This window comes from Petaurus breviceps, unplaced genomic scaffold (genome assembly GCF_028583685.1).
Source record: "Petaurus breviceps papuanus isolate PSGF00001 unplaced genomic scaffold, PetGlider_PUasm1.0 90775, whole genome shotgun sequence".
Taxonomy (NCBI): Eukaryota; Metazoa; Chordata; class Mammalia; order Diprotodontia; family Petauridae; genus Petaurus; species Petaurus breviceps.
The window spans coordinates 9,658,984-9,670,543 of NW_027187342.1; the positions used below are offsets into that span (position 1 = coordinate 9,658,984).

The 11,560-nt window shown below is 40.1% G+C and overlaps 1 protein-coding gene across 4 annotated transcripts in view; it reads left to right on the top strand.

Moving 5' to 3' along the window:
• Positions 1–11,359, top strand: part of LOC138146855 (uncharacterized) — a 105,178-nt gene extending 93,819 nt beyond the window's left edge. For all 4 annotated transcript variants that reach the window (XM_069068973.1, XM_069068972.1, XM_069068974.1 and 1 more), the window contains 2 exons: positions 8,999–9,138; positions 9,669–11,359. In XM_069068973.1, the coding sequence (XP_068925074.1) occupies positions 8,999–9,138; positions 9,669–9,883 (355 nt within the window). In that variant the 3' untranslated portion in view covers positions 9,884–11,359. The remainder of the gene's footprint in view (positions 1–8,998; positions 9,139–9,668) is intronic.
• The last annotated feature ends 201 nt before the right edge of the window (positions 11,360–11,560 follow it).

Consider the following 11,560-nt stretch of genomic DNA (forward strand, 5'->3'; position numbering starts at 1 on the left):
GGGTGGTTGCCAACACAGGTTCTTGGATCTGCTTTTCTAAAGGAAAGCAACTCAAAATGGGTTAACAAGCTTACTTTAATCAATCAAACATATATCATTTACTTAGTTCAGGGGGAAAAGGTCAGCACCCTGAACTTCAAAGTATATAGAGGTTACAAGCATAAGTTACAAGAACATTTCAGCAGACAGGCCTCCAAACTGTCCAACCATTACATCCATACCAAATCACAGTTTCCAGAGAGGGAAGCATCAACATCTGGGTTTTCCAAAGCCGGGGGGGCTCAATGGCTGCCCAGAGTCTCATCTGGTCAAATCACACAACATTTTTCAAAGTGAGCCCCAAAGCAAAGCCTCATATCAGGGCTTATATAGACTTCTTCTGGCTCAGAGAATGTAACAACCTTCTTGACCCACTGCCCAATCACAAAGTATCTCCTGAGAAACAAGCCTCCCACCACAGGCTCCAGGTGCACTTAAGCCTAGGGGCAGGGAAGACCTTAAAAATTTACATTCCCATTACATGATCAGAATTATCCATAACTGGGCGTGATTCAGGAGGTAATGACTTCTCCCTCTCTGGACTCCCCAAAAGACTGGTTCACCACTTGTCATATAAATGTTATATATTGTAATGAAGATTTTTTTTCTGGGTATGGATTGGACCATAGCCATTCCCTGGGATCCCGGGATCCTTTCCAACTCTAAAATTCTAGGATTTGGTGACACCAACTCCCCAAATTCTTACTGTTATACCAGTTTTGTTGTGCAAGTGTGTAAGAGAGGGACAGAATGAATGCTATGTTAAGTCCAAAGTGGGAAAGTTTGCTATTATTGAGGAAGGAATCAGGGAAAGTTTCCAGGAGGAGGCATTTGAATTGAATTTTTAAAAATGAATATGAATTCAATAGGCATTTCACTGGACATATAGTATTTTCTATACCAATTACAATATCACAATCTCTTTAGTTAAACAGCAGCATAGTTCATTCAGATCATCCTAAGAAGGCAGCTTTTTGTAGTCAGGGAGTGTGGGGGTCTATGGCTACTGGGTATAGGCTGAAATCAATAGAACTTTGATAATTATAAAAAAATCAGGTGTTACACTTTCTGTTCTTCTCTTTATGCTAAGTTGAGGCAGTTTAATCTGATTAAAAAAATCCTTAGTTCTGATTCTGTCTTTACCACTAAGTCACCATGACCTTGGAAAAATTGTGAATCACTCCATACATCTAAAGCTGTTAAGTGAAGATGACAATGTCTGCTCTGCCTGACTCATAGGATTGGGATCAGGGCTTAAGAATGGCTTTGAAAGTACTTTTTAAAATGTTAAAAGTGTGACACAAAGCAAAGCATCATTATGATTTCTTGCTATTCTTGGCCAGTTTTCTCTTGTGGACTAGGATTGATGCTGTGTATTATGAATCCTGGAAAGATAAATACTTTCAGGTGATATGACTGAAGCCTGGAGAAAGATGAAAAATCTCGATAGAGTTAACAATGACTTGGTCACCAAATTCTATATTTCTAGAACCAGAAGAAGAAGGGAAGGGGGGAAGAGGAGGGGAATGAATATATATTAAGGACCTACTATAGTCCAGGTCCTGTACTAAGCACTTCGGAAATATTATTTCATTTGAGGAGGACACTTCTCAAATTCTACAGCATTGAGATTATTTCTCTTGTAGGTTTCTCTGCCTAAATACCGGATGTCCAGTTTATTTTAGGGAAATTAAAAAAAAGTATTTATGTCATAAGTGCTATCTTTTTTTTTAAATAATAACAACTGACATTGATTTTTGAAGTATTGAAAGTTTTCCCCTATCATTATTTCATTTCAGATTGAGTATCACAGGTGTTTTCACCCTCATTTTGCAGATGAGGACATTGAAGCACAGAGAAGTTTAAGCATCTTCTCTCCCCTCCCCCCCACAAAATGTGATTTCATCAGTATTGACAATTTGACAACTGACAATTGACAAGAAAATCCCTTAAACCAATGCAGGTTAACATAAACCCAACATGCTTTCTTTTAGGCTGGTCCCTTCCTTTCCCTCTGAGGAATACTTAGCATAGTAGGTTTTTCCTCAGTCAATATTTTCTGAGTTCTTAGGCTGTGCCAGTGATGGTGGGGAGGTAGACAGATGAAAAATTGTCTGCCTTGGCCAGGGATCACTGGGATGAAAGGCAGTGTAGGTAGGGTAAGACTCATAAGATGAGATGTTTTAGGAGATCAGTCAGTCAGTCAACCAACATTAAGCCCCAGAAGAGAGAACTCCAGGCTGACAGGGAGAGGGGACATCTGGGGACATTCCAGGAATAGGAAGACTTGTGCTCCAAGGTTCTTGGAGGCAGAAAATGGCAGGGACTGATCAGGGAATGCAGAGTCATCCCAGTTTGGCTGGAGCATTGGGCAGCATAAATGAATGTTCAGTGGATGGGACTGTTAGCAAATTCCATTGCTGGCACATCTACAACCTCTTCTCCTTTGCCTTTTTTCTCTACTCATTCAACTACCAATCCTAATTCTGGAGCGAATCACCATTGGATGAAGTCCACAACCTGGACTTCCCAGTAGCCTTCCAATTGGTCCCTTGTCTCCAGTCTCTCCCCTCCATGACATGGATCAAATAATTTTCCCAAGTCATAGATCTGACCATGTTCCTTCCATGCTCACCAATGTCCCATTTTCTCCAGGACAAAATACAAGTGTCTTCATTTTCTTCTCATGCTTCTCTTGATTCTTGTATCTGATTTTTTTTTCTATTCGACTCTGGTTTTTTCAACAAGAATACTTGAAAGTCTTCTATTCCACTGAATGACCATATTTTCCCCTGAAACATGATACTCAGTTTTGCTGGGTAGGTGATTCTTGGTTTTAATTCCAGATCCTTTGCCCTCCGGAATATCATATTCCAAGCCCTTCAATCCCTCAGTATAGAAGCTGCCAGGGCCAGATCCTGTGTTATCCTGATTGTGTTTCCACAATATTCAAATTGTTTCTTCCTGGCAGCTTGTAATATTCTCTCCTTGATCTGGGAATTTTGGAACCTGGCTATAATATTCCTAGGAGTTTTCTTTTTGGGATCCTTTTCAGGAGGTGATTGGTGGATTCTTTCAACCTCTATTTTGCCCTCTGGTTCTAAAACATCAGGGCAGTTTTCCTTGAGAATTTCTTGGAGGATGATTTCTAGGTTCTTTCTTTGATCATGTCTTTCAGGTAGTCCAATAATTTTTAAATTATCTCTCCTGGATCTATTTTCCAATTTTTCCAATGAGATATTTCACATTGCCTTCTATTCTTTCATTTGTTTGAATCTGTATAACAGCATCTTGATTTCTCATAAAGTCACTAGCTTCCATTTGCTCCAATCTAATTCTGAAGGAATGATTCTTCTCAGTGAACTTTTGAGATTCTTTTACTATCTGGCAAATTTGGCTTTTTAAGGCATTCTTCTCCTCATTGCCTTTTTAAGCCTCTTTTGCCATTTGAGTTAGTCTATTTTTTAAGGTATTATTTTCCTTAGGCTGTTGACTCTCATTTCATAATTTTCTTGCATTGTTCTCATTTCTCTTCCCAATTTTTCCTCCACTACTCTTATATGCTTCTTAAGGTCCTCTATGGCCTGTAACGAGCTCATATTTTTCTTTGAAGCTTTTGGTGCAGGAGTTCTGACTTCACTGAATTACTCCTGTTCCATGCTTTGATTCTTTTTGTCACCAAAATAGGAGTGTAAAGTTGGGTTGCTCTGTTTATTTTGCTTCCTTTGCCTGCTCACATCGCCACTCAATCACTTGACCCTTGGGCTTTTTGCCAAAGTAGGACTCTGTTAACAGACAATGGAGCTTGGTCCCAAATGCTGGGGTTTTCTCAGCTGCTAGAGGTAATTGATGGGTGCCCTCTCTGAGGCCTCCACACTCTCTGGTAAGCTGGTCACACACCCCAGGACCTCTACCCTAGACTGCAATCCAGATCCAAGCAGGTTAAAGCAAGAACAATTACCCCTCAGACTGGCCGCTTGGTTCCCCTACACTCTGCAGGCCAGGAGCTGAAGCTGCCAAGTGGGGGCAGCTGCATGGCCGAGGCATCTCAGCGGCTTCTTGCCCCGGGGGCAAAGGCCGACTGCATTCCCAACTGGATCCCAAAGTCCACACTGCACTGACCTTTCACTGTGTCCTTAGCATCTATGTGTTGATATTTCTGGAAAATACCACAGCTGCTGATGATCTGAAGTTCCTCCAGCAGGTGGTTGGTCAGGCCTGCCCTGGGGCTAAAACCTCTGACTCAGGTGGGCCTCAGCTCAGTTCCCAGAGCAATGTGCTGGCCGATTCCTGCTGGCCTGCTGGACTGTCCTCAGTGGGAGGTTAGCTTCTCAGTGTCATTTTGTGGGTTCTGCAGCTCCAAAGTTTGTTCAGAGTCCCCTTTTACATGAATTGGAGGAGGTGGAAGCCAGAGCCCCAAGGAAGTCTGTTTCTACTCTGCCATCTTGACTCTGCCCCCCTGCCCCCACCCCCATCCAAGCTTCTATCTTTTTTCTATTAGGTTTTACATGGAAAATTTAAAGTTCTTTCAGTCCACCCATGTCATTCTTTTTATTTATTTATTTTTATTTTTTGAGTTACAGATTTTCTCCCCATCTTTCCCCTAACCCCCCCCCCCAACATAGTGAGGCTACTGAAAACCCCTTCACCTAAACTGTTCTCTCTTATATCCTCTCCTATTCCTCCCTAACTTTCTAGTAGGGCAAGCTGGATTTCTATACCCCAGTGCCTGTATATCTTATTTTGCAGTTGCATGTAGTTGAAGGGAATATATATATATATATATATATATATATATATATATATATATATATGTATACATTCACCCCTGTCATTCTACAGATGAGGAAGTTGAGGCCCAATTATAAGGGACTTGTTCAATGTCTAGGTCTTCAGGTTGACCTAGAACACAGGTATTCTTCCTCCGCTCTACCATACTGCTTTTTGTGAAAAGTTTGAAAGCGGTAAATTTAGGATAATTAAGGTGAATTTACATAGTAATATTAGACACCGAGAAATAAATATGCTCTGGGATAGCAAAACAGATATCAGGGGCTAAAAATGCAAATCAGATCAAGAAGGGTTTGGATAAGGTAATAGCAGACTGCTGGTAGAACCTAAAGATGTTTCAGGGGTAGAAACTTAACTTTTAAGATTACTTCCATGAAGAAGAGCCAGGACTCACTCCAAATTTGTTCTTTGGTGCCTCTATTATGTATACCATGGGTCCATGTCAGTCAGCAGTTTGTGCTTTATGGCCCTTATCCACTCCTATGTGACCTTGGGCAAATGACTTAGCCTCCCTAGACCTCAGTTTCCTCACCTGTAAAATGAGAAGGTTGGACTAAATGTCCTTTGAGGTATCTTTAGCTCTAGATTTAGGATTTCCACAGATGATATTGGCCCCAATGTTCAGACAGCATAGAAAAGGAAAAACCAAAATCTCCTTCACTAGGCTCTCCAAACCAGTCATTTTGTTGCCCCTCTGTTCCAAGGTTGCTGAAATTTGTATGTCTTCCCAGGTGACCCCAGTGAAAATGGGCCCTTCTCACTCTGTCAATCAATTGACAAGCATTTTTTAAGTGCCTACTATGTGCCAGGTTCAGTTATTTGCCAGTTGTTATGTTCTTTCATGGGAATTTCAGCCATATTATGCATTCCTGATTATTCCCTACAACTCTGATTTCACCCTTTGCATCTCCTCCAGTGAGAAGGTGACCTCTATTTCATCTGCATGGGAAGCTCAATGATATTCTTGGCTGGGACACTAGAGTTTGGAGAAGGATGAGGTTTTACCCCTTTCCTCAGGAGGAAATTTCACTTCAAAATTCCTTGTCTAGCTCTAGATGGAATCAATTAGAGTGAGAGAAAGATTTGTCCAGCTCTACAATACGACAGTAATTAACTTGTGGGTTCCATTTGGCTCCATTTTTAACCAGAATGGATTTTTCATTCTCAAGTGTGAAAATGTTCAGCCCTTACCTAACTGGGTTAAATAGATCAGAAATGCCAAGGAAAAGGAGAGGACTGAAGAGGAAGGAGGGAATTCCATTTTAAAATTTTCTATTCTTTCAAAAAATGTTTTGTTAATGGCTTTTGTTTGTGTAATGCAATGTAAAATTCCTAATACTGCTGAGTCTTTTCCTAGCAAATGTTCATTGGGTCAGCTGTTTTTTCCTTAACTTATTAGAAAGAACCCTTCTACTGAGAGGAGGTGTGATAGTAATGGCAATTAAAGATTCCCCTGTATTGGCTTGGTTTTCAAATTGATTGTGTTAAAACCCAGAGCTTGTTAATCCCACCTGTGGGATGGACTTGTTGATGTGAAAAGAAAGTCCTGAACTGGGAGGAGCTGGTGACATAGATTTGGAGAGACAAGAGAGAGGCAGAAGAACTTTTTGGAAGCAGTACCTCGTGGAGGCAGAGAGAGAGACTGAGAAGGATTGCTGGGGGACACTTTGAATCGCCCTGGACTTTTGAGACCTGCCCCCTGAGCTGCCAAGGACTGAGGAGACATGGCTGTTTTGCTGGTACTTTGTCTGTCTCTTTTGATGTTTTGCCAGATTTGTCCACTGGTGAAAGACAATCCTGTTGTTGAAGAAGTCCTGGAACCTGGCTTTTGGTTAAGAAGCCCTGAGACTGTCCTGCAGACAGAGAATGAATAATGTCCACTGGTGAAGGGCAGTGCTGTTGTTGCAGGGGTCTGGAGACTGTCCTGCAGACAGAGTGAATACTGTCCACTGGTGAAGGACAGTGCTGTTGTTGCAGGGGTCTGGGAACCTTTCTGTTGGTTCAGAAGCCCTGAAGAAGGATTTTCTTGTTGTATGTTTACAGAAATCCTGGGAGAGGGTTTTGCTAATGTTTTCAGGGGTTCTAGGACTGTTCTATAGACAGAGGATGAATTAATGAAGAGACTGGCAATGTATCTTGTGGCCTTGCTAAGCCTTGTCTCCCCAGGAACTAAGATTGCTGAGAACTTGCCTCGGGTCAAGATGAAGAAAAGACCTCCATTTGGGTATTAAGTGCTGTGCTTAAACTTGATGTAACTCTGGGGTAGATTCAATTGTGATCTAGGGGTGGGGAACTTTTTACCTTTTTGTGCTCTGTGATTGACTAAATGAAGATACAGCCTAGGGGTAGAGTAGTATTTAGAACAGGGACTTTGTAATTGATTAAATGATTGGAAGGTCCTGGGGTGGGGTAGTACTTGGAGATTATTTAATCACCCTTAGTAAATGCTGTATTTGGAATGATGTCATGTTTTGACCTTCTCTGTTCTTGGTTTGTCACTGAATAAAATGGAGAGCACCTATGCTGGTATTCTGAACCTTGGAAAGTTGCCTTTCCTTGGCATTACATTATATTACAGGAGGAAAATTTCATCATTGGCCCTTTGGAACAATATTGATCACTGAATTCGATCTCAGTTCTGATGTTTTGGATGTTGTAACCTATAACCTAAGGTCCCCAAAGCCCCTGGGCCCCAGTGGATTGAATCCAACCCAAATTACTTTCTCTCTTTAGCTCATTATGCTCCCACCTGCTAGGAAATCTCGAAATATAGCTTGTCTTATCGATGTTTCTTTAAATATAGATAATGGGGTCTCAAGCTCCTGTGCAAACACTCAAGGTAATACATTTGTATCATTCAGGGAAGTCTTTATTCCAATTCACCGAAAATACAGAAGACACAAAAGACTCATAAAAACTAATAAATAGGCATAGAAAACATAATAAAGCATTCAAATAGACCATAAACCCCCCACTAAGACAATCATGTTAAGCTGAATAAGCTTCCTTCCTTTCCATTTTACCTTCACTGTTGGAGTCACTCACTGTTAGAGCAAGGTCCAGGTTCCTTGCTTCCTCCAGTCATAAATCCCCATTACTGTTCTCCCCGTCATGGGGGTGAGGGCCAGGATGGAGAAGTTGAAGAACATGATGCCATAGAATCCTTGACTTTTTCTAAGAGGTAAAGCTGCTCAGGAAATACCCTTCTCTCTCTAGAACGGTAGTTCTTACCTTTTTCTGTGTCGTAGATCCCTTAGGCTGTCTGGTGAAGTCTATGGATCCCTTCTCAGAATAAGTTTTTTAAATGCCTACAACAAAATACACACACAGAAAGGAAACCAATTATACTGAAATTCAGTTATCTCTCTGTATATTTTTAAAATGTCACCATCCCCAGGTTAAGAACCCCTGCTCTACAAGGTCTGATCCCCAAACTCTTGAACATAAGTTCACCCCTAAGACACCCCCCCAAGGAAGTAATCATTACTGGGTAATTGTGGAGAAGAGACAGCATAGGCATTTGGTTTTCCCAACTCCCCATCCAGAATTCAGGTCTTCCCTGCTATGTGGTAGATTGCCCTCTGAATAGGGGAAAACCCAAAAGCCCCTTTTCCCCCAAAAAGCGCTTCTAATTCTTTTACTTGGTGGCATTCATCCCTTCATAACCTAGCCTCCTCCTACCTTTCCAGTCTTCTCACACTTATTCCCAAAACACACTCTTTAATCCAGTGACACTGACCTCCTGGCTGTTTTTGACTCTGAGCATTTTCTCCCCATGCCTGGAATGCTTTCCTCCACTCCAACTACTGACCTTCCTGGCTTCCTTTAAATCCCAATTAAAATCCCACCTTCTACAGGATGCCTTCTTTCCGTTAATTATTTTCTGTTTATCCCATATATAACTTGCTTTGTATATATTTATTTGCTTCCTGCCTCCTCCTTTAGATTGTAAGCTCCTTGAAGGCAGGGACTATCTTTGCCTCTTTTTGTCTCCCTAACCCTTAGCTTAGTGCCTGGCATGTAGTAGGTATTTAATAAATGTTTATTGATTGGTTGAGTGAATGATTGATTCTCTTTATGGGATGCTCTCCTGAAGCCCCAGAAAGTCCATTTGGAGAATTATAAAGGTATTTGTTTCATAAGTGTAATCACTGCTTCTTTTCTTTAGGTTCTACCTGGAAAACTTCCTCCTGGATACATATGTACATTACATCCTCCTTATATACCCAGTGGTCATGATTGCATTGTCTGGCAGTCTTGATCAGCACTATAATCCATCTGCTCCAAGCAGAAACAACATCTTTGCAGGTAAATGACTCCTTTTGGCCATTCCAAACATATGATGCACCTCTATCACAGTCCTATGAACAATTGGAAAGAGAGGAAGGCCCACAATTATTTACCTTGACTTTCAATGCAAAGGTATATACAGTGTGGGGTGGTAGAAAGGGCACTCACTGGCTTTGGAGTCAGAAGACATGATTACTTAGTACTACTCTGAAACAAAGTGGGACCTTTCTGCTCCCTGGTCCTCACATTCTGAAAGCAAAACAAAACAAAAACAAAAACCAACAAAAACCAAGGTGGATGGATTAGCTGCTATCTCAATTCCATACCTGCTCTATCCAGCTCTATGCCAGGTCTGTGTAAGCCTGTGTAGAATTGTTTCTGACCTACACTATCAACTCCCTCCCATACACACCTATGAAACCCGAGAGCACATATGGCCTTTGTCAGGCCATTTTTCTGTCTGTAGGGATCATCACTCTCCTTTCTACAACATAGACAACAGGGTATATCATTTCTACCTTGTCCTTATTCTTATGTCTCTCTTCTAGTTGTCCTGATGGTTGTAACAAGTGTGATGTTTTTGGTTCGGCTTGGCCTAGTTACCTGCAGACATCGCTATCAACCGCTTCCTACAAATGAGTCATTGTTTCCAGGGTCAGTAAGGATAGGAAAGAACCTCAAAGATGCTGAAAATGACCTTAGGAAAAGAAGCTGCAGATCTCAGGAGATGGAGCTGGAACACACTGATGTGAAGTCATTTTGATTATGGGAAAGACTATACAGGCTTTGCCTTAAACCATACAGCAAGTGAATACAAATGAATGAAATACATTTATTCAGTATTTACTAAGTGCTAACCATTATACTAAGTTTTGGGGTGAGACCTCATCCTTGTTTTCAAAGGACTTTTTAGGGGAAAACAAAGCATATGGCAGTCAAGGAAGAATGTTTTGGTCTGGGAAGTCTCAGGATTGACATATGAAGCCACAGAGGAATCAAATGATATACACTTTTTTTTTTAAATAAATTTTCTTTTTAAATAAATATTTATTTTCTTTCTTCCCACTTCTCCCAATTGGGAAAAAAAGGAAAAATGAAACTTTTGTGCCAAATATACATAGTTAAGCAAAATAAATGACCAAGTTATCCACATCTAAAAATGTAGGGTTCATTCTGCTTCTTGAATCTATCACACCTCTATCAGGATAGCATGGCTCCTTATCAAACCTTTGGAATCATGGTTGGTTACTGCATTAATCAGAGTTCACAGTTCTTTCAAAGTTGTTTGTCTTTATGATGTTGTTGTATGAATTATTTTTCTAGTTCTCCTTACTTTGTTCTGTGTCATTTCACGTCTTCCAAAGTCTTTTTTTCTGAAATCAACCCCTTTCTCATTTTATAGTACAATAGTATTTTTATTGCATCCCTGTATCATAATTCATTCAGCTATTTCCCAGTTTATAAGCATGCTCTTAGTTTCTAGTTCTTTGCTAGCCCCAAAAGAAGTGCTACAAACACACTCACATGTATATTACATATGGAATTTTTTATTCTTTCTTTGATCCCTTTGAGGTGTAACCTCAGTAGAGGTTATTGTTCATCCTTCATTCTTGAAGAGGACCAATGACCTCACAAGGGTGATGTCTTGACTTGAGAATGAATTGGATTTAAGTGAGGCAGAGCTGTACAAAGTCATCAGCCTCACTCTCTCTTCCAGAGTCATTGAAGTCCACTAGAGGTATGGCTGAGTCAAACAGTATGCTCAATTTAGTCTTTTACTAAGGATAGTTTCTAACTGTTTTCCTGAATGGCCCTACCAATGCATAACCCCACTAATAGTGAATTAGCACATCAGTTTTCTGCAGTATCTCCAACATTTTTCATTTTCCATTTTTGTCAACTTTGCCAATCTGGTGGGTGTTAAGCAACTTTGGGATTGTTTTAATTTGTATTTCTATAATTATTAGTGATTTGGAGCATTTTTTTCATATGTCTCTTGGTAGCTTGGATTTCCTGTTTTGAGAATTGTGTATTCATATCTTTTGACCATTTGTTGATGGGGGAATGGCTTTTGTAAATTTCAAAAAATTATTTATATGGCTTGGAAATGAACCCTTTATCAGAGAAACTTGTTGCAAAGAATTTTTTCCTTGGTTAACTATTTTCTTTCTAATTTTAGCTGTATTCATTTTGTTTATGCAAAAACTTTAAAATTTGTTATGCAATAAATATCACACATTTTATCTTCTGTGATTCTCACTATCTGTTATTTAGTCATGAACATAAATCTGAAAAAGAGATTTCTTCTTTGTTCCTCAAATTTGTTTATAATGTGTCTTTTACATATCTATCTAATATATATTAGCTGTCTACCTATCTATCCATCTATCTATCTATCTATCTATCTATCTATCTATCTATCTATCTATCTATCTATCTA